This window comes from Lutzomyia longipalpis, chromosome 1 (assembly GCF_024334085.1).
Source record: "Lutzomyia longipalpis isolate SR_M1_2022 chromosome 1, ASM2433408v1".
NCBI lineage: Eukaryota > Metazoa > Arthropoda > Insecta > Diptera > Psychodidae > Lutzomyia > Lutzomyia longipalpis.
Genome location: NC_074707.1, coordinates 47,882,418 through 47,905,882, shown reverse-complemented (window position 1 = coordinate 47,905,882; position 23,465 = coordinate 47,882,418). Strand labels below are relative to the sequence as shown.

Genomic DNA, 23,465 nt, shown 5'->3' with positions numbered 1-23,465 from the left:
TAGTTCACGAAGTTGCAGTGAGGTGACGTTTTGGTGTGAAAAAAGTCTCCCGACAAATTATGCAATTTTCTCTGCATTTCCAGCTGTGAAAAGGTGTGGAAAAGTTGCAGAATGCACCCCTAAGTGTTGCGTGCGTGCGAAAATGGTGGAAAAGCCGTGAAATTGTGCGTGGGTGTGTGAAAAAAACGGCTGAGACAATTTCTTCTCGCGGGGGCCCAGTGGTGTGAATTTTGTTGGCATCTCCCTCTTGTACGCGCATCGGCCAATCTGTGTGTCTCGCTCTCACTGAAGTGCGGTTGTTTTTTTTTCGGGGCACTTAAAATGGCTGCGAGTTTCTTCTTTGTTTAGGACGGCTTACGGAATTTTTGCTTTGGCCCCCACATATTGTGTGTGTGCTGTGAAACTCCAGACGGGGCCTTTTTGTTGGTGGATTACTTGTGGGGCACCATGCCGAGTGCCTCGTTCACATCTTCACGATCCTATGTGAGGCGATCACGGCGAAAAGGTGCCAATCGCATCGCTCTGCCATCGAGAACTTCAGGTAAGTTGAAGCACCAATTGTGTGAGAAAAAAATATCCATCCTCCATGGCTCAAGGAGGGGCTCACTTGGATTTGAATGAGGAAGAAGGGAAAAAAATCTGTCAGGAGGAGGAAACGCCCGTGTGGGGGGCGATGACGGTGATGGATAGTATTGAGGGAATGGGGCTCCCGGCGGGGCTCTGGCTCAAAATCGAGGGTTTTCCTTTCACTCTCTCTCTCTCTCGCTCTCTCCGTCCGCTCGCTCAATGGCTCTCCCCAGAACCTCCCGTGTTTGATAGTACGTAGAGAGCTCCCGTGAGAGGGAGAGAGCAACATTCCGGGGCCCGTGGGTGGTGCGTGCGCCGAAGAGGGACAACCTTCTTGGCCAATGTCTATTTAATTCCCGGAAATTCGACCCCAAAATTTATCGACTCCGGATTCATTTTTTTCTTGCCTCATCCTCTCCTCGCTCTCCCTTTATTATATTATTTTATTCTCTCGCCCCCCATTTTCTTTATTCCACCCAGCTACAATTGTCTCTGCAATTTCGATTTTGTCATAACTTTTTTTTTATTATTATGTTCTTCTCACCTTCCTCCCAATCTCATCCACACGAATTTTCCGAGAGAAAGAGCAAAGAGATTCTCCCAAGAAAAGCCCCCCAAATGGGGGGCGATCAACTGCAAAGGTGTATACGTGTGTATGTGAGGCAGAGATGACGTGAGAATGTGGGGGAGAGAATGAAAGGAATGATGATGTGAAATGGTTAAGAAAATAGCAATGAATGACGTCAAATTCTTCATTTGGAAATTGATTTTATTCCATTCTCAATATCTCCACAAATCCCACACCTTTTCTGGCTAATATCTCTTTGGATCTTTGACTGTTAGAATTACCTCAAGAAGCCTCCAGAAACTTCTTGAGAAATTTACCAAGAAAACAAAGAGTTGAAGAGGTCAACAAGAGGGATTTTCCATGACTTTCAGGCAAGTCTGAGAAGTAGTCTGGCTTTTTTTTCTTCTTTGATTGTCTCTCTGTGTGTTTGTGTGAAAGAAGGTCGAGATTTGTGTTTATTTGCCACACACACACACCTCCACTTTATCACCACAAAGTTGTCCCTGAGAAATATCAACATCTAGAGGAATTTTTGAGTCTTCCGGGAATACCTTCAGCGCAGAGTGATAAGCCAATTACCAACCAAAAACGAAAGGTCCTCACATAAAATCTCCAATGAGGCAGGAAGCAATAGAAGCTATATAATGTTCACTGTGCAGCCTCCACGAGCTGCCCGGAGTGTGGAGTATTTGACAGCGATGACCTCAAAAAAGGAGAAAAAAAATGAGAATTATGTGGTTACATATGTTCCCGTTTTATTAATTGTCCAACACAGAAGAGAATTCAGTGCTCATAAGACGCACAGCACACACAGAGGAATTCTGTTGGGTCTGGCTGTGAGAGAGAGACTCTTTTTGATTTGATAGCTCGAATGTTTATGCTTTTTTCTCACTCCACTCCAGTGTGTGGAGCTCAAGAATTCTCGGAAGCACGGAAAGAATTTCGCAAGGCTCTCGGAGATCTTGTTATAGTGACCAATTGCGAATAAATCGAGTTTTAGTAGAGAACGAGGTAAATTGTCGCTTCGCTCCAATTTTCCTCGCCCCGCTTCGCGGGGGGTTTTGCGCTTCGCGCAAATTTTAGAGAGAAAAAATTGTGATGATTTATAAGTATGATTGGGCACACTCATCAATCTCAAAAAAAAATTCAAAGGGAAGAAATCATTTTCATACAACATTTCTGGCGCCAAATTCAAAAATTCGCAAAAACTGCATGAGAGTTATATGGGGGCTACCTGAAGGGGGGCTTTGGGGGGAAAATGAATACGGCCACTCGAAACCGCCTGATATAAGGAGCCTCTGTGCCAAATTTCATCGCGATCGGTCAAACGGTGTAGATTTGTATAGCCGAACACGACGGAAGATTACCAACAAACAGACCTTTCTTTATTATATAGATAACAGCCAAGGGGATGGCTTAAAAATAGGGAATTTATGCTAAAATACTAAATGGGGAAGCTTAAAGGAGTTTATTAAGTGTAATGTCATTTCATTGTCAAAAATTTGTAAAGAAAAACAAAACATTTTTATAAAGTAATAAATCCAAAGAAATTTATAAAGATTTTTTTAATTTCTCTTCTGTTTTTTTTTTTGTTGAAAATTTTGGGGTAGTATTGGGCAAAAAAAAACATAACACACGCCCCCATTGCAATTTACGAGGTTTTTGTACAAGCAGCTTATGCTTTTTGTACTGAAAATACGTTTTCAATTTTTTTTCTAATGAATCTTAGACTTGAATAAAATTCACTCAGTCTGCCTTAAGTTCCATAGGATTTTTAAGTTTTACCTAAGTTTTGAAGATAGGCGTGAGTTTCTTAATCTTAACCTAAATTTAAAAACTAAATTATGTATTTTTTAGGCCCTATTTAAATATACTTTTTAAGGTTTTATAAGACAGAATTAGGGTTAAACTCAAAAATGGCTCATAGCAACAATTCTTTTTATCCTAACTTTAAAATCCTAAAAACCTGACCCCAAAAATACTTTATTCCGGCATAAAAAATAAATTTTTGCTTAAAAAAACTTAAGCTAGGTTTAAGGAACAGAATAAGGCAGACCTAGTAGTAATGAATTTTGATTTGATAGATTATCTTTTTTCAGAGTTTATAGTTTACAATAAAACGAATTTTACAAAGAAAAAATCATAATTTTAAAATTCTTTAAGAAATTCAACAAATTGAAAAAATAGTTTAGGAATGTAATAAAAAAAATATTAGAAACTGAAGAAATCATTTTAAGAATCCCGTAAGAAATGTTAATTATGGAAAATATTCAAGAACTGAATAGGAAATTCAGCAACTTAAGAAATAATTCAAGTTTTTAATAAGAAATTAATGAAATAATCCAATTTTAAATATTAAGAAATAATAATATTTTGAAATTAATATAATTTAAATAATTAGTCTATTTTTTAAATCTTCAGTTGATTTCATTTTTTTCTTTTTACAGAATACAAATTTTCTTCAGCTGATAAATTCGTTTATTCGTTTCTTTTGCTGAATATTTTCTCCATCACCTCAATATTTCCTTAATTGCTAAAAACTATTTCATCAGTAGCTTAAGATTTTCATCTTAAAAATTGTTAATAAAGAATTTCTCTTTAATTTAACATTTGAACTTGTAAAATGTATTTATTATTAGTTTATTATTAAAATGCATTCTGCGTACAAAAGAGTCATTAACCCCCTGGCAGCAATTATGTGTGTAGTACATTTTACAACATATTATTGTAGAGAAGATGAAGAATTCAAGAAGAGATCTTGAAAGACGAGTCAATGTTGGTGGAAAATGCGTATAGAAAAGATTTGTTAAGAATTTCTTCTTCTTCTCATCTGCGGCGTGTGGAGGAGACATCATCACCACACTGCACTAACTTGCAACCTCTAACCCAGAATCAAATTTAGCGAAGAGGATTTATCGCGTCTACCTCGTTCTTATCTCTTGAGAATCTTCTCTCTAACACCAACAACGCACTGTCATCAGCAGATGAGATGCCCCAGAGATTTTTTTTTAAAGCACATGGGCTTACATTTCTTGGTCATCGAACTAAAAGGCCTCTATAAGTTTTTTCTTCTCGTCTTACCTACCTCTCAGTCTCGACTTTTTGTGTTTTTATTTTATTCTTCTTTACTTCATTTCCTTCCATATTTGCTTCTCTCTGTGAGACATTTTTTCGTCTACCTGAAGTTCTTCTTCTTCTTCTTGAAGTAAGAAAAAAAGTATGTGTGTGAGAATGTTTGTGTGTGTAAAAGAAAAAGAAATTGAGGAGAGAACTGATGGGAAAAAGAAATAGGGCGTCCGGAATGAAATTCACGAAGAAACCCAGCTGTATGATGATGATTTTACCATAAAACTTTTCTTTAGGCCCTAAGAGAGACCGATGAAAGATTGGTTTTTGCTACCCTTATTGGGTTCGTTGAGTAGGGGGGAGATTTAAATCCTAACCCAAAATAGAAAGCCATCGTCGTCACACAAGAGGTAAATTTTTTCTTTTTCTTCTACATGCAGAGAGGGAGAGAAAATTTATTCCAAATTAGGAATTTTCAATTGTGTGATGAAGGAGAGTTAACTAAAAATATCCTCAAAATGACGACAGAAGGGAAGAATGAAGAGGAAGAAAAAAAAACGATCTCAGACTTTTTTTTTTTTGAAAGAATAAAATTAGAAAGAAAATTAAGAGTTAAATATTGTCTTGTTTGGGATAGATCCGTGTGAGCCACCATGTCAGAATCTTCCAGCCCTAAATGTTGGTACAGCAACATCATCCGGAGGTCCATCAACTGTTGCTGCTACGGGAACTAGTGCTTCCAGCACAAATACAGGTACTTAGCCTTTTTATTTAAAAAAGAAAAGGATCTTTAAGGATTTTTTTAATGAAGAAAATAAAAAATAACAAATTTCCGCGTAGCAGCAAATTCCACAGCAACAAGCAGTGGTGGTGCTATTCCGGGACCTAGCAATTCAAGTAGTTCCCCAGCTGGGGCATCAGCTGTTGCCACAGCTACAAGTTCCGCTGCTGCAGCGGGTGTTGCATCCACATCGTCGGCTGGGCATCAGTCCCCGTACGATTTGCGACGTAAATCCCCATCGGCCAGTCACGATTTGTGCACCTGGAGCGGCCAATCGGGGCATCACTATCAGAGTACGTCAATCGATGGGGGTTGCTACATGCTGCCGGCACGCAAAAGGCCCCGCCGTACGTATTCAACGAGCATTGACACATGCACCCCGTCGGCAGCGCAGTATTTGCAATATGAAATGCCCGATGAGGTACTCCTGACAATCTTCTCCTACCTCCTGGAGCAAGATCTGTGTCGTCTATCGCTCGTTTGTAAGCGCTTCAATACAATTGCCAATGATACGGAATTGTGGAAGAGATTGTATCAGAGTGTGTATGAGTATGATTTGCCACTATTCAACCCTGAACCGTGTAAGTTTCTCTTTGTAAAACCCGAAGATTCCGATTATGCAAATCCGTGGAAGGAGAGCTTCCATCAGCTCTATCGGGGCATCCACGTGCGTCCCGGGTATCAAGATAGGAAGTACAGAGGGCGCAATATTGCCTACTTTAACACCGTTCAAGCGGCTCTTGATTATTCCGATGAACGCACAACAGCCACGGGTGCAGCTGCAGCAACGGCGGGACTTACACCCACAACGATTTCATCACCGGGTGTCCCAGCATTGGCAAATGCCGGAGCACCCGCTGGTTTGCCATCAAATGCCGTTCTAGCTGCGGATGAGGGATGCGTTGTTGAGCATCCGGGGAGTTTAATCTTCCTCCATGCTGGGCACTATCGTGGGGAATTTTTGGTAATTGATTCAGACGTGGCACTCATTGGGGCTGCTCCGGGGAATGTGGCGGAGTCCATTGTGCTCGAAAGGGAGTCCGAGTCAACGGTGATGTTTGTTGAGGGTGCCAAACATGCCTACGTGGGGCATATGACGCTGAAATTCTCACCCGATGTGACATCCACGGTGCCCCATCATAAACACTATTGTCTCGAAGTGGGTGAAAATTCCAGTCCAACCATTGATCATTGCATCATCCGAAGCACTTCTGTTGGTGAGTTTTTCTTATTATTTATTTAGTTTTACTTTGAAAAGTTTTAACGAAAAAATCAGTTTAATTTTGAAAGAACTTAACCAAAAAAAAAGAAAGGGATTTTGGTGCAGAATTTACGTAAGAAAAAAAATTCTCAGTCAATTCTAGGAATTAATTTATTTTTGCATTAAAGAAAAAAATTTTTGAAGGATTCAATTGAATTTATTTTGAGAAAATATTCAAATTTTAACGTCTTCCCAATGAAAGTAACATAAATAAGGCTTCATCGAAACAATCATCAAAGTCATCCCCAGTTAGGTGTATACATGGCTAAAAAGAAAGAAAACATTGACGATTAAAACATTAAAGGAGTTTATTCACTCTACTTTGTGCTATGATATCATTGAAGGATTATCAAATAAAACCTTCAACTAGATTAAATTCTTTCCTTGAAGTTCTTGATATTAAAAATACTTCTAGTCAGTTAAAAGTTTATTTATTTATTGATTCAAAAGAAGTTTTTTAAAAGGATATTTAAGATTTTTTTTTTTGAGAATTCAATTGAATTTAATGTGAGAAATATTTACATTTTAACGTCTTCCACTTAAAATTATGATCAACAAAGAACCGAGGCATTCAATAAGTTCATTCCCAGTTAGTTTTCCACAAGGATCTAATGCTAAAAAAAAATAAATAAAACATTTGCATTAGAAACATAAAAAAAGGTTTTTTTACGCTATGACATCATTTGATGATTTTTAGAACTTAATCAAAACTTTCTACACCGAAAGAAAAATATGCTAGAGGTTTAGAGAATCACTGTTTACTGGGGCTCGTCGCTAAAGTAGTAGACTTGATTCTCCAATATAGAGACACACGAGTCACTAAATCTGATTGTCAAAATGTCACAATTCGGGTTTTTCTGTCATTTCGCTTATTCCTTGTTATGTTTAGGTTATAAACAATAAACTTTTTTGCAATTATTGCAGTTTTTAGTCAAATATGAGTGGTTAAATCAGTTTTTGAGCTAATTTATTGCTGTCAAACAACTGCGGATTTAGTGACTTTGTGTACCCATTCTAGAGACACACAGTCCACTGGGGCAAATCTCTGATTGAGGGTAAAAAATTCTCTAATTCTAGTGATTTTTTCTTTCGGTGTACAGGATCAAAATAAAAGAATTCAAGAAAAGCCTAAAAGGCTTTACAAGCTGAAAAGACTTTTTTTCCTTAGAACAGTACCTATCTACTTACAGAACAAAGGACTTTGTTTAGTCAATAGAAGAGACAAAGATCACGCAATTTTGTATTAAATAAATATTGTGCGAATGATAATTAGTACAAAAAAAAGAAATTAGTACAATTCGTAGAGAAAATTAGAACTGAAAATTAAGAATGAAAGAATAATAATGGAATTAGTACAAACAACAAAGGAAATAAATGAGGCTCAGAAGAAAGTTCTTGAAAAAAATAGTACAGGAAAAATTTAGTACAAATTAATATAAAACATTTTAGAACACCATTACCAGACTCAAAATATATTTAGCAAAAGGAATATTTCGAATATTTAGTACCTGCAGAAATAAAAAAACTTTAGGAAAAATTATATAGTACAGGAAAAATTTAGTACAGAACAAAGCACAAGGACAAGAAAATAGGGCAATGGTGGAATGCGTACAGAAAGAAATTAGTGAGTAATGTTTGAAAAAATTAAAATAAAAAGTAAAATAATATAGAAATATAGGGTAGAAATTAGTACAGAAAAATATGAATATAAAAGATTTTTCGAACACCATTACCAGACTCAAAATATATTTAGTAAAATTAAATATTTAATACAGAAATAAAAAACTGTACAGAAGAAGAAAGAAATTTAAAAAAAAAACTTGACGTCCTTAAAAATTTAAATTGTCTATTTGTTTTTCTTTGAAAGAATCACAGCTTAAATATTTCTGTAGTAAATAATCTCTTAAAATGAGCTCATATAGCACAAATTGTAAAATGAATAGACTCCTTTACTTAAAACATAGAAACCTTTTTGGTTACCTGGCTTGGCTTCAATTGGTTGAAGAACTCCTGGAATTCATAATAAAAATTTAATATTTTAATTTTTTGATAATAAATTTCTTAATTTTTGAACGTTTTTTTTTTTTAATTCTATTATTAATGATATTTCACAGATTTTTCTCCTTCTTCGGGCATTTATTTATTATTTATTGTTTCCTTTAATAATTTTGACACACTGAGAAAGGAGATAATTATTCTAAAATAAAATTTTTTGTTGATTTCTTACCAAAATCTTGAAAGAAAAAGGCAAAACTTAGTGCCAACACAGCAAAAATGAAAATTTTAAACATTTTCTTTCTTTCTCTGACTGAGAGGATACTTTTTACTTCAACAATGAATGACAAAAGAATAATAAATTTTCCTTAAGACTTTTAAGTTCTGAGCGACAAATTTTAATATTGTTTTTTATTCCTAAAGCACGAGAAACGTGATTATTGATTAAAAAAAAAAGTTATTTTTATTTAATTTCTTTTTCAAATACCTTGATAAAATTCTTTTTTTTTTTCAACAATTGTTTCATCTGATTTATTTTTCTATTTTTTTTTTAAATTCTTCTGCAGTGGGAGCTGCTGTATGCGTAAGCGGTGTGGGTGCAAATCCCGTGATTAGGCATTGTGACATAAGTGATTGCGAAAATGTCGGCCTGTATGTGACGGACTACGCACAGGGGACGTATGAGCACAACGAGATCAGCCGAAATGCTTTAGCTGGAATTTGGGTGAAGAACTTTGCGAGTCCCATAATGCGGGAAAATCACATTCATCATGGACGCGATGTTGGGATCTTTACGTTTGACAATGGAATGGTGAGTTCTTTAACTTTTTTTTTAAATTGTTTATGAGTTATTTAAAGTTTTTTCTTTGTAATTTATTAAATTAAATAGTATTGATTTCTCATTGAGAGAGATCAAGGCTTTCAATTTAACCATCAAAGAGTTATTAAAGTTTAAATTAGTTAATTTTATCTCTGTGTCTGAAGCAATCAATTATGGTAGCATAGCTATAATAATTTGTGGGATTATTCTGCCTTATTCTATGAAATTAGAACATCAAAGATGTTTTATAAATAACTCTTTAAACATGAAAAATTTTCTTTCTTTTTCTTGTTGGGAAAGGGTGGATGATAAAATATTATAGATTTATTCAACAAACAACGAAAGAAAAAAAAAGGAAAAGAAATGCAATGCTGTTTGAAAGCATTGAGAATATTAATTCAGTTGCTCCATGAGAATTAATGTGCAAATCATCCAGAGAATATAATACTTTGTGTATAAATTTCTGCAGAATACAAATTTTGGATGATGGCCAAGAAAAGGGGTGCGCTGAAGGAGGAGGAGGAGTGAAGGGAAAATTCAATAAAAAGAAACTTTTATTCTTTTCAAGAAAATCCATAAAGTTGTAAAAGAAGAGAGAAAAAAACTTTCAAATTGCCTGAGAAAATAAAGCCTCAAAATTGTGATTTAAAAGAGTTCAAAAACCTTTGGAATTAAGGGAGGAATTTGCGTCAGAAAAGAAGATGGGGGTGGAAAAATAATGATAATTGTGCAATGAAAAATAATTCTTAATGCGAATCAAAATGTATTGATTTTTCACCCACACTTCTCTACAAAGTCTGTCGGATTTTTCTTGCTCTTCTCTCGGATGCATTCTCTCTTTAACAGTAATGAAGTCAGGGAGGATATTAAGGGGGTCTAAATACATTAGAAGTTCAGGCAATTCTTGTTTCTCTTTTTTTTTTTAAATTAATTTTCAGAGGAAAAGAAAGAATATTTCTAAGCTCAAAATTACACGAAGAATTAAAAGAAAATTCTTTAAATTATATTTTGAATTTTTGAACAGTTTAAAGAGTCAAACGTTAAAAAAAATGAAATGTCAAACGTAAGAAATGTCAAAGGATAGAAAAGAAACGTCAAAAGATACAAGAGAAATGTCAAATGTCAAAGAGAACGTCAAACGTTAGAAAAATATATATAAACATTCGAAATGAATTGTCAAACGTAAAAAACGTCAAACACTGGAAAAGTAATATTAAAAGTAATAAATTTGACGCCAAATGTTGAAAAAGATACGTTTTATATTTTAATGAGAACGTCAAACGATGAAAAAAAACTAAATATTTGAAATGAATAGACAAAAACCGTCAAAGAATAGAAAAGAAATGTCAAACGTTAAAAAAGATACGTCATGTGTTTGAATGAAAACATTTAACGATAGAAAAAATATTTAAACATTTGAAATAATTTGTCAAAACGTAGAAAACGACAAACATTGGAAAAGAAATGTCAAAAGTAAAAAAATTTAACGCCAAATGTTATAAAAAAAACATCATGTGTTTGAATGAGAACTTCAAACGTTAGAAAAATATTTTAAATATTTGAAATGAATGGACAAACATTAGAAAGAACAGTCAAAAGGATAGAAACTTTCTGTTGGAAAAGAAATGTTAAATTATAAAAAATAAACAACATAACGTTGAAATGGGAACGTCAAACGTTAAAATAAGAACATCAAACGTTAAAAATGAGGAAAAACACATAAAACGATTTTTCTTTTCAATACTTTTTATCCCCATTTGTATTAAAAACAAATTTCTTCTATAAATTACAACCCCCCTTTGAAAAGATTTCGTGACTACGTCCCTGCTCATCTTCTTATACTTTTTTTTTAAACTCTTCTTTTACTCAATAACTCATCATCATCATCAATAACATTTATGTAAGTAATATACAAAATTGTTTTTGTAATCTATCTCTGTGCACAGGGATACTTTGAACGGAATGACATTCACAACAATAGAATTGCTGGCTTCGAAGTGAAAGCTGGTGCCAATCCAACAGTGGTTAAATGTGAGATACATCATGGGCAAACTGGTGGCATTTATGTACATGAAAATGGTCTTGGACAATTTATTGAGAATCGAATTCATTCCAATAATTTTGCGGGTAAGTTGTTGTTGTTGAAATTTCATTTATTTATTTATTGATTTTATTCAGTTTTTTTTATCGAGTTGTTTATTGATTTTGGGTGTGTATCAAATTACGGGGACATTTTTTATTATTTCTTTTTTTCTTGAGTGCAAAATGAAAAAAATTAAGATGAAGAAGGTTGCAAAAATAAGTCAAATTAACTGTGAAGGTTTTTCTCTTTGACCTCATTTCGTTTGTAAATTAAATATTCTTTTCAATAATTTTAAAGGGAAAAGAAATTTTCCGTAAAGAAAAACATAAAGACATAAAGAGCAAAGATTGGGTTAAATGGTAAAAGCTGACACCCTACACGGCACATAAGCAAATATCGCGGGTTCAAAACTCAGTTCAATAATTTCAAAATTGTTTTTTTTTTACTTGCTTCCGGTGCTGCTCCTGCTACTCCAATAGGTGTTTGGATAACATCCAATAGTAATCCAACAATACGCAAAAATGAAATTTACAACGGACACCAAGGGGGTGTGTATATTTTTGGCGAAGGACGCGGGCTGATTGAGCACAATAATATCTATGGGAATGCCCTAGCGGGTATACAGATACGTACGACAAGTGACCCAATTGTGCGTCACAATAAAATCCACCATGGGCAACATGGGGGGATTTATGTGCACGAAAAGGGCCAGGGGTTGATTGAGGAGAATGAAGTGTACGCCAATACATTGGCGGGTGTGTGGATTACGACGGGTAGTACGCCGGTGTTGCGGCGCAATCGTATCCATTCCGGGAAGCAAGTTGGTGTCTATTTCTATGACAATGGACACGGTAAATTGGAAGACAATGACATCTTCAATCATCTCTATTCGGGCGTACAGATACGCACTGGTAGCAATCCTGTGATTCGTGGCAATAAAATTTGGGGCGGACAGAATGGTGGGGTGCTCGTGTACAATGGGGGCTTGGGGCTCCTTGAGCAGAATGAGATTTTTGACAATGCCATGGCGGGTGTGTGGATTAAGACGGACTCCAATCCAACGCTGAAGCGCAACAAAATCTACGATGGACGCGACGGGGGTATTTGTATCTTCAATGGGGGCAAGGGGATCCTCGAGGAAAATGATATCTTCCGGAATACCCAAGCGGGTGTCCTCATTTCCACACAGAGTCACCCCATTTTGCGGAGAAATCGAATTTTCGATGGATTAGCAGCTGGGGTGGAGATTACAAACAATGCCACGGCAACGTTGGAATTTAATCAGATTTTTAACAATAAATTCGGCGGACTTTGCCTTGCAAGTGGTGTTCAGCCAATTGTGCGTGGCAATAAGATTTTCAATAATCAAGACGAAGTGGAGAAAGCCGTCTCCGGGGGCCAGTGCCTCTATAAAATCAGCAGCTATACATCCTTCCCAATGCATGACTTCTATCGGTGTCAGACGTGCAATACAACGGATAGGAATGCCATATGCGTGAATTGCATTAAGACATGCCATGCAGGACACGATGTGGAGTTTATACGGCATGACAGGTTAGTTTTCTCTTTACTTTTCTATCTACAGTGGAACCCCAGTACAACGACCACTTGGTTATACTATTCTCGCGCATTGAAAATAATGAGTGTGAAGAGTACATCCGAGTGGTCGTTGTACTGGGGTCCCACTGTATATATTTATTTATTTGTTTATTTATTGCAAGAGTTGATGAAAAGGAAATTAAACTCCTTCCGGGAGCTTTGAGAGATTTTTTCTGTGTCTAAATCTCAGCTTGAGAACAATTTTTTCTAAAACTTCCGGAAGGTTTTCAGTATAAAACAATTTTACATACGACGTTTCGATGATTTTTATTACAACCTTCATCAGGCCTACAAATTATGTTGCAAACTAAAAAAAAATTCTAACGTTGAAAGGAAAATAAATGGAAAAAAAACATACAAGTAAAATAGATGAGAACTTTATCGCAAAAATTAACCCTTTAAGGTTTTTTGGGTCATACGCTGACCCAAACGTGAAACATTTTATTTTTTCAATTATTTATGAATGTAATTGTTTTTCCATGTTACAAATGCATCAAATTCACGAATAAGGGGTCAAAGAAGACGTTCTGAGTGAGAAAAGTCCTCTAAAAAAATTCATAAAATAAAAATCGCGATAAAAGAGCGCATGTTTCAATGTTTTTATGTTTCACGTTGGACGTTAAAGGGTTAAACTAATCATAGATTGAAGGAATGTTTCAAGAGTGTTGCACAATTCTAGTCTGAGAATCTCTTAACCCTTTCACGTCTTTTGGATCATACGCTGACCAAAAAAAAAGGATATTTTTTTTCGGATTTCTAAATGATTTTTTTAACTCTTTCACGTTAGAATGAAATATAAAAAAAAACATTGAAACATTCGACCTTTTTTCAGGAATTTTATTTCTCAGTCAAATCATTATGTATCTTTAGTCTCATTTATGTATAGCCCTAAGCACTAGTCTGCAAAGGGCAGAATAAAATTTTATTCTATTCTATTCATTTATGTATATTTAACGCATTTGTGTAATTAAAGAACATTAAGAGAAAAATTCAATTCATTAAAAAAAATTAAAAATAAAGAACAATTTAATTGATTAAAATTCGGGAAAATCTAATGTTTCACATTTGAATCTATGTATGACCTAAAGAACGCGAAAGGGGTAATGAAACATTCGGTATTTGTATTTGGAAATGAATGTTTTTCATCAGAGAACTTATGAGAAATGGGAAGGGATGCAAAAACATCTTCACTGCTATTTTCAATTCAATTTAATAAATTTTTCAACTTGGAAGAAAAATGATCATCAATCTGATTATTGGAATACTGAAACATGATGTTTCATCAAGTGAAACATGGTTTAAGTGTTGAAACTTTTGGTATTGGCGCCGAATTAAAATATTTGAATAGTTAAAAGGGGAAATGAAAGGAAAATTGTCATAATTTCATCATTTTCTTATGAAATGAATGAAATTTTTAATTATTAAATTATTTATTAAGTCTTTAGTGAAAATTCAACGTCATAAAAAGAGAATATCTTCAGAAAAATCATCATGTTTCCATGAAACTACATTTAAAAAAATTTTCTCTCTGCAACATTTCTCCTAAAGTTTTAACAGAAAAAAAATAAGAATAAGAATTTAATTTAATAATAAAATTTTGTAGATTTTTCTGCGACTGTGGTGCCGGTACGCTGACAAATCAGTGCCAATTGCAAGGTGAACCAACACAGGATACAGACACACTGTATGATTCAGCAGCACCAATGGAATCTCATACATTAATGGTGAACTAGGGTCTTGTTATCTTTATCATGATTTGCTAATTCATCATCATTACAACAACAACAACAAAAAAGAAGAATAATCATTGGAAGAAACTCCACGGAAGTACTACAGATTTTGGCGGATTCAACTATACCTAACACGTTATTATTATACCTATTATTCAACTACGAGACCTTCATTTGATTTTCTTCTCTACTATATTACAGTAAGTTCGAGATTATTATCCTTTTTTTATTATTATTTTTTTTTTATTCAATTTAAAAGAAAAAAAACAATTTAAATGTGAGAAATATTCCTTAATTTTTGGACATTTATTACAATATTCTCTCTTTTAACTTCTCAGACACATTAAAATGTATTTTGTTTAAATGTAAAACTACTAATAAACTGAAGTCCTTAATAAAGTGAAATATTAAAATTAAAATAAATCTTACTCTCTGGTAAATCTGTGGAGAAGAATAATAAAGAAAAATTAATGAAAAAAAAACAAATATTAAAAAAAATCTTCTATCACCAATTATTACTACGAAAAAAAAAAAGAAAACAAAACAAGAAATACAATTATTAAATAAATATTTAAAAAAAGTGTATGAAAGTGTTTAGATGTTTGTAGATTTGTGCCCATAATTTAGGAGAAATTTTTTTTTATTCTTCCGTGATGGTTTTTCTTCGCAAATTTTCCTTTATTTAGCTTACAGGAAAAGACGGAAAGTATTTTTTTTTTAAATAATTTATCACTTTTTGTTTATGAAATAATTCTGGAATCATTGAGGTTCCATCAAATGTTTTTTTATTAGTCTGTCTTAATGCTTCTTTACAAAATTAAAGAAAATTAATTAATTTTAATTTATGTACATAAAACATTTTTATTCAATAATTATCGTGAAAGAAGAAGAAGATTAACTACAAAAAAATCAACATAATGAAAAATTTCTTGTCTTCTAGTGCTAATTGATATTTGAATAGTGAGAAAAAAGAATTAATAAAAAAATAAATAAAACACAACTAAACACATTTTTTAGGAACTTGAAGAAAAAAAAACGGAAGAAGATTTAAGAAGAAAATCATTTTAGGTGCCAAGAAAATAAATTTTTAATATCAATGCAAATTAATTAAAGAAAAAAAGAACACAGTGGGTGGAAAATAGGGGGGAGTATTAAAAAATTATTAACAAAAAAAAATTCTATATTTTCCTACGAATCTCTATTTAATTTTCTTTCAAATTTCTTTCGTTTTGACAAGTTTTTTTTTTGTATTTAAATATTTTCACAAACAGCCCATTAAAAAAAAAGAATAAATTAAAGAAAAAATTTCTTCTTCCAAATTAATTGCAATCATTGCGTAGGAAATTAGTGTGGGAGGGAGTGAGAAAGAAATTAATAAACTGAAATATTATTATTTATATATTTATATAATAACAAACAAAAAAAAAAGAATAAAAATGACTAAAAAATATCACGCTGAAATAAATTTAATGAGAGATTGATTAAAAAATTAAGAAAAATATTAAAATTAGCAATTCAAAATTGCAGCATAGAAAGAAAATTTTTAATTCAAAATCGCAAAAAAATAAGCAAATTTGTAAAATATTTCCATAATAAATGTGAAGAAAAAAAAAACTATTTTTTGGAAATGTCAAAAAATATTGGACATGAAAGTAATAAAATAAAATTAAATCTTTAAAGTGAAAAAAAGGAAGGAAAAGAAGAACTATTTATTCACGGAAATTAATAAAAGAAATTATATAAAAGAAAAAATATAAAATAGATCGGAAATGGAAATTGGAAATTGAGAGTGAGAAAAAATAATTAAACAAAAAAAAAAAAGAATTGAAAGGCAATTTTTGTGAAGAGAAATTTAATAAATAAATAAATTGGGATATGTAGAGATATTTAATAAAATAAAGTATTAGAAATTGAAAAAATAAATAAATTTGAGGAAAAAACAACAAGAAGGAGGGATTTATAAAGTCGCCCACTTGAGGGGAAGAGAAAAAATATTTATTACTCAATATTATAATTTGTCTCTTGATTAGATATTAGAAGAAAAAAAAATTGGGGAAAAAAGAAGGAATTTGTAGTGATGGGAAGGGGCTAAAAGAAGAAACAATTTTACGAAAATAAGGCACACATAGTAAAGTAGAAGGTTTTTTGTTTGTTTGCGAGTGAGCGCGAGTGTGTAAATAAATTACAATTATAAATGACAATTAATTTGATAAGAGAATGGCTTAAGAAAAATAAATAAATAAAAGAATAAATGACCGTAGATTAAGGGAAATAAAGAAAAAAAATTGACGGAGCTATAAGAAGAAGAAAACTATAATAGTAAGAAATTATTTATAGTAAATTCAAAACTATGTGTATGTTGTGTGTGTAATTGTGTGAAAGTATATATTTTTAATTTTTGTGTGTGTTTAAAAAGTATTTTTAATTATTATTTTTCTCTCTTTAAAAATGCAAAAAAATAAAAGAAATAAACACGTTTAATCTGTCCCAAAATTCCCATTTATAATTAACATGATAAAAAAAATGAAAAATTAATGATAGGTAGAACGTTTAAAAAAAAAAGAAATAATTTTTGAACAGGTAAATAAAACACATTTAAACGTGAAGTATAAGATTAAAAAGAAAAAATGATAGATCAATATTAAAGAAAACAACAAAAAATCTCAGTAAATTCTTCTTACAAAAGAAAAAATCATTGCCATAGGTGGAAGAAAGGAAATATATCAAATTTTTATTATTAGAGATACTCAAAAAAAAAGGAAAGAAAGTTCATCGTAATGTGTCCATCGTGCATTTCAATTTGCAATAATTACGAACATAAAAAATGAAGGAAACAATAAAGGTATTAATGTTCTCCACAAAACATTATCTATTTTTATTTTTCAAATCATGCTTTGAAACTATTTTATTGGAATAAAATTTTATATAAAAAATATTTATTTATTTTTTTAATTTTCTGATATGAGTCAGTGAGGCTTCACCAGCAACGTAGTCATCATCCGCTCAACTGTTAAAACTCAAATTTAGCCTTAACTGTTAGGTTAACTTTAACTGAAAAGTTCAGGCTAAGTTCAAGGGTCTAATCTAGGGCACGGACTTTCGAAGTCACTATTTAAAAAAAGTCTGTTTAAATGACTGAAAGAATCAGTCATGATCTTCCACTATTAGAGTTGGTCAAAACAACTAAAGTTCTTTAGCAAAATTGACAAAATTATTCAGCTAAAGAACTTCAGTCGTTTTAACTAATTGAAATAGTGAAAGATCGTGACTGATTACTTCAGTTATTTAAACCAATTTTTCTTTAAAGATTAAGTATCTAAGAGAAGATCTAAGTTTCTAAAAGAAAATGTTGTGTAATTGATTTTCCCTCCAGAGCCTGAGGATGCTATTTAAATATAATAGCGAAATGTCGCTGATTAGCAAGAATTAAGTTTTTCATTTATTGACTGCGCTCCGATTCAACATTTCCTCATTAACTATCTAAGTTGCATAAAAAGTATACGAAGGTCCTTCATTTTTTTTAATCCTTTTATCAATTAAAAATTATTCATTTCCTTCTTTTTTATGATTCTTTGAAAAGGAGTCTTTTCAGTCCAGAAGGAGACTTTCTTTGGGTCTAGAAAATAATTTTGACCCCCATGATCTAGATAAGGTAATAAAAAAGAATAAGAAATCGATGAAAAGCTTAACATTTTCCACTGGGGTCACATAGAATAAAGCCAACAAAGATTTCATAAAAAAACGCTCAACAATTGGCGGCCATTGCCAATTTTATCCTTTTAGATGTTTCAAAACATTCGTAGTAATGTTTCGTAGCGACAAATTCGTAGAAGAAACATTAATGTGAATGTTTTGAAACATTTAAAGGGATAAAATTGGTAATGGCCGCCATTCATTGAGGATTTCTTATCCTTTTTTGATTCTCTAATGTTATTTACTGCAATTGAGTGTACGATGGATTGTGGTTTTGTTTCGATTTGGTTTTTTGAGGAGTTTATTGTGCTATTTCGATGTCACATTTCAAATTAAAAAAAAACGAAAGATTAAATAAAATTCCCACAGAAAATAAAGTTTGTGACGTAGAAATTCTTACAAAGATAGAAAAGAAAATGAAATTAAACAAAAATATATCTAGAAAAGTAACAAAAAAATATAAACTTTTTCACTGTGTGATGATTATCGTGTTAAAATAAAAAGATTTAAAAATGAAATAATTGATGAATAATTGCAATATTAGTCTAAAAGAATAAAACAAAAAAAAAACTAAAACCAACTTTTTGAAAAGAACAAAAAAGTAAATTGAAATAAACATTTTTTCTTTGGAGTGTTTGTTGTTTTTTTTTTCCTTTTTTGTTATAAATTCTTTTGTGCAACGTACAAGAAAAAAAATGCATCAAAATATTTAATGTAAAACCTTGAAGTAAAATAAAAAAGAAAAAAAGTATTAATGAAGTGAAATGAAATATAAGAAAAAAATCATAAGAGCACCAGTGTTAACTAAAAAAAAAAGTCTTGAAAGAAAAATAGTGAAGAAGCAAAAAAAAATTAAAAAATACTAATGAATGATAGTAAATATTAAGAATTTTAGAAAGAAGAGAAAAATAAGAAATATTTCTTTTGGGATTTTTGTTTGTTTTTGAGATTTTTTGGTTTTCTTCTGAAGCACAGTGCATTTTTTCCTCTAGAAATCACACAAAAAACAAACAATTAATAAAAAAAACGCAAACAAATCATTAATAAAAAAACATTGCAAATCATTCCTTGAAATATTTTTTCACAATTTTCAGTTTTTTTCTACTAAATGGGTTTTCTTTCTCTTTCATCGAATATAAAATAAAATAAAAAAAATATCAGCAATAGTTAGTGAATGGAAAAAAAAACTTACAATTTATGAAAGAAAAAAATTAATTATAGTTATTTTTTATATTGCTCACAATATCGTGATTTTCAATTGAGCCAGAAATATGTAAGTGGGTAGGGTTGGTGAAGAATATAAAATGAAAAAAAAAACCTAGCAAGATAAATATTAAAATTAACAAAAAAAAAATGCAAAGTATATATGAAAGTGAGTGTCGTCATAGTTGAGAAAAATAAAAAAAAACAAAGTATTATTTAACAATTAGATGATGATCAAGATCAAGGAGTATAAATTAGAAGAAGAAGAAACTACATAAATACCCCTTAATCCGTTTTTTTTTTAAATTTCTTTTTCTGTATAGAAATATATAATAAAGAAAAAAAAGTAACACAACACACACATTTTATATATTAAACATAAAAAATATGCAATTTATGCGAATTTTTTTCTACATAATACTTTTGTTAAACACGCAGAAGTTTTTATTTTAACTTCTAATGGGTTTTTATCGTCGTAATGTTTTTTTTTTAAATAAATATAAATAAATCACGAATTTGTTCTTTAAAAAAATATTTTTTTTCGTCTCAAAATATCCCATTTTTTTTTAACAACAAAACATTTTCTTTTCGAATGGCAACTGATAAAAAATAAATAAAACAGAGAATAGAAAGCAAAAAAAAAGGAAAAATAAACAGAAGATGAATCTTTATATTAGAAAAATCAAATATACGCTTTATTATCACAATTTTTAAGTGAAAGCATATGCAAATTATACATAAATATCCATTCTGTATAAACTTATAAAGGATGAAAAATAAAAATAATCAAAAATACAAAAAAAACGGTTGGAGGATTTTTTTTTAGCAAGTGATGTGCAGTGTAAAAAAGCACCGACGAGGATGGGATTCGAACCCACGCGTGCATAGCACATTGGATTAGCAGTCCAACGCCTTAACCACTCGGCCACCTCGTCTGAGAGCCCGACGGCGCAATGTGAGTGGTATTGTTTCGATGAAACGCAATGGGGAATCCGCCCCTTTTTTTGGCCCCAGTTTCTGGTTTTTTTTGGAAGGGGGTTTTTACGTAAATCTCAATAATTAAAATCTAAATCTTGTCTTATTGTTTGCAGATAAATTGCATCTGATTCGATTATCGGTTTGATATCATTTTTAGATTTTTGGGTGGATTTTTAGGTCAATTTGAGCATTCGAATTTAACGGAAAAATTTGAAATGAATCACTAACGGAAATTTGTTTACAGTGTAGTCAGGAAATGTTCTTAACATCCTCAAGTTAAGATTCTTTTTTAAATAGTTAACAGAAGTTAAGAATTCTAAAAAAAAAAATAAAATAAATTGTGGATTTTGAAACGTTTCAAAATATATTAAACGTTTGAATAAACGTCAAACGTTTGAAAATAAATGTCAAACGTTCGAAAGGAAATTAAAGAAAAACATTAGAATAATTTAGATATCAGCAATGTTAGAAAAAAAAAACATTAAACGATAATTAATTAACCAAAACGTTGCGCAAGAAATTTCAAATGCGTAAAAGTTAAAGTCAAACGTTAGAATTGCTTAAAAAATGTCGAGGTCTTCTAACTTGAATCTAACAACGTTTTAGTAAACTCAATTATAAAAGCTAGATTCCTAAAGCTAGGTTCCTTTAACCCTTTTGCGACCGCGTGAAATATATAGAATAGAAATATTCTTAACTTTTCATACTTTTTAAAATTTTTTCTTGGCCAAATCGTCTTCTTTTATTTGGAATCTTTAAATTAATCCATTAATTAATATTTCATTCCTTACATTCAAATATTTAAATATGTTTCATGTTTACTTTTTCACGCCAAAGGGTTAAGAGAGTTTGGATTTAATAATTAAGAGAGAGAGAGAGAGAGAGAACAAAATTTTATGTGAAATTTTTACGTGAAGAATGCTTCAACAGGACCGAAAGCTTTGGAAATGTATTAATATTCTTTTCTAAAAATTTTTCTATTTTTTTTTATTTTAATAAAAAATTCTTAAAGAATTTTATTAGAATATTTCAATTTCTGAAGACTTTTAAGTTCTTAATCTCTCCATTTACAAATTTTTGCGTTTTTCTTGCCCTTTTCCGACGGTTTTTCCGATGAATTTCCCTCGCTCAATTCTACAAACTTTCAAGGATCTCCAATAAAAAGAACGAAGAAAATATATTTTGTTGCTTTTAAAATTAAACAATTAATTAATTTTTAAAAATATTTTTTTTGAAAGATTTCTTTATTTTCATTGTATAGGTAATGGCAATCTAAAATAATTTCTTTTTCTTCTAAATATCCTTTTTAAATACATAATTTTGATTTATTCCTCACGAATCCTTCGGGAGCTTTCCTGCTCAATCCATGGCAAATACTTAGCCACATCTGTGAAAATAACATAGTGCTTGGGATTGCAAATGTCTTTATCCCTGCGTCGAACACTCAGCGATATGATTCCTCGTATCCTCCAAACTTTATGCTCATCCTCGATGGCGAGGGAGCCACCAGAGTCGCCGGAGCAGACATTTGTCCCATTGAGGTATCCACCGCAGAAGTTTGTTTCACTCAGGAAGAACCCAAAGAAGTCTCGATCACTCTGCAGGCACGTCAAGGTGGGCACAATGGGGATCTCCGTGTATCGCAGTACATCCGATAGGGTATCATTCTCCGTGCTGCCCCATCCCACTGCTGTAGCCATGCGGTTTTCAATATCACGCAGATTCGTCGTTGCATTGGACGCCCAGAGGCAGATGGGTTGAATGTGATCCGTGTAGATTATTTCACGCGAAAGGCGGAGGAGGGCGATGTCATTGGCAAGATTGGATGTGTTGTACTGCGGATGGGGGATGATACTGAATACCCGAAATTCCTTTGTGGTGTCATCAGCCACGTTCAGGTGATATTTTCCCACTTGTACGATGATCCTCTCGGCTGTGATTAAACTGCTGCCCTCGAAGACACAATGTCCGGCTGTGTAAGGCAGGAAAAAAGAAAGATTTATTTGCGGGGAAATTGAGGATCACAAAAGGACGCCATCGGCGCCATCTTTGATTTGGTAAGTGATCAGTTAATTCTTTTTAAAAACATTTTAAGGGTTTTAAGCATAAAAATATGATTTTTTTTTGCATTTTTTAAGTAAAATTTCACGTATTTTTATTTAATTCAATTAAAACCCAAAGAAAACCCAAAATTAGAAAGAAGAATCAGATAAAAACTTACCGGTTATAATGGTGTGGGTGTTGATGATTGTACCCCCGCATTTGTAGGTCCTGCGTTGCCCCTCCAGATGGTAAATAGCTGCATGCCATGGGAAGTCCCCAGGATGTGTGTCAGCACCATACGTTATGAGTCCTTGATGCTCAATTTTTCTCTTTCCACACTCACGCAATGAATCCACACGATTCACCTTTTTAGCATCACTGAAATCCTCATTCTCCTGACTACTCGACACCCCAAGAAGGGTGGGTTTGAAGGGTGTGGGATTGGGGCAAATATTCTCCCCATTGAGGTGTACAGACGCAACATTTGGGAACTTTCCACCACGTCTTCCGCGAACTGTAAACTTTAAACTTTCGAGCTTTGGGGGAGATTCAAATGTTGTGATGATGAAAGATCTCCCACGTACGTCAATTCTTCCCACATCGGGATCAATTTCCATCCTTGCTGGGGCATCCAGGGTAACCTTGAGGCGTACCTCTGGGATACTGGGCCACTGATCGAAGAAAAATTGACCATCCCAGTAATTTTCTAACGTTAGAAAGGAAGTTTTTTAGAAGATGAAATTGAAGCCAAAAAAAAAGAAAATTTCTTTTAGAGACTCACCAGTCTTTGGAGGACGTCCAATTTCACGAGATAACAGAAGGCTTCCATTGGGACAGATGCTCCCAGCTTCAATAGCCAATCCCAAGTATCCCATTTCACACAGGGATCGCGTAATAATAGTCAGGAAAATGAGAAATGTGCCCAATTGAGACATTTTCTCATAGACTTCGCGAGAAGAATTCAATATACTAACGACGATGCGATTGAATGGAACGAAATTGTTGGGGATTTTTTTGTTGTTGTTGGTTTTTGCTAAACATCTCCACGAGATAACCAGTTTATTGGCACTCCACATAG

General features: G+C 32.5%; 4 protein-coding genes and 1 non-coding gene across 7 annotated transcripts in view; 2 read left to right on the top strand and 3 right to left on the bottom strand.

Moving 5' to 3' along the window:
• LOC129787983 (protein Peter pan) overlaps positions 1–23,465 on the bottom strand; it is a 1,185,971-nt gene that overhangs the window by 1,049,342 nt on the left and 113,164 nt on the right. The window lies entirely within an intron of this gene.
• LOC129787980 (L-dopachrome tautomerase yellow-f2-like) overlaps positions 1–23,465 on the top strand; it is a 1,067,766-nt gene that overhangs the window by 931,137 nt on the left and 113,164 nt on the right. The window lies entirely within an intron of this gene.
• LOC129787949 (F-box only protein 11) lies at positions 7–19,877 on the top strand. Of its 2 annotated transcripts, none has more exons than XM_055823833.1 (7): positions 7–541; positions 4,839–4,955; positions 5,045–6,199; positions 8,805–9,049; positions 11,005–11,185; positions 11,621–12,695; positions 14,344–19,877. In XM_055823833.1, the coding sequence occupies exons 1-7, from the start codon at positions 448–450 to the stop codon at positions 14,471–14,473; spliced, it is 2,997 nt and encodes a 998-aa protein (XP_055679808.1). In that variant the 5' UTR covers positions 7–447; the 3' UTR covers positions 14,474–19,877. The 2 variants fall into 2 exon arrangements, with proteins under 2 accessions (XP_055679808.1, XP_055679807.1); XM_055823832.1 differs by having other exon boundaries at positions 5,042–6,199.
• Positions 20,220–20,301, bottom strand: Trnas-gcu (transfer RNA serine (anticodon GCU)). Its single transcript has one exon. It is a non-coding gene; the product is annotated as a tRNA-Ser (tRNA).
• LOC129787986 (CLIP domain-containing serine protease B15-like) lies at positions 21,570–23,410 on the bottom strand. Its single transcript, XM_055823916.1, has 3 exons — positions 23,169–23,410; positions 22,566–23,093; positions 21,570–22,316 (listed from the first exon to the last, which is right to left on the bottom strand). The coding sequence occupies exons 1-3, from the start codon at positions 23,320–23,322 to the stop codon at positions 21,670–21,672; spliced, it is 1,329 nt and encodes a 442-aa protein (XP_055679891.1). The 5' UTR covers positions 23,323–23,410; the 3' UTR covers positions 21,570–21,669.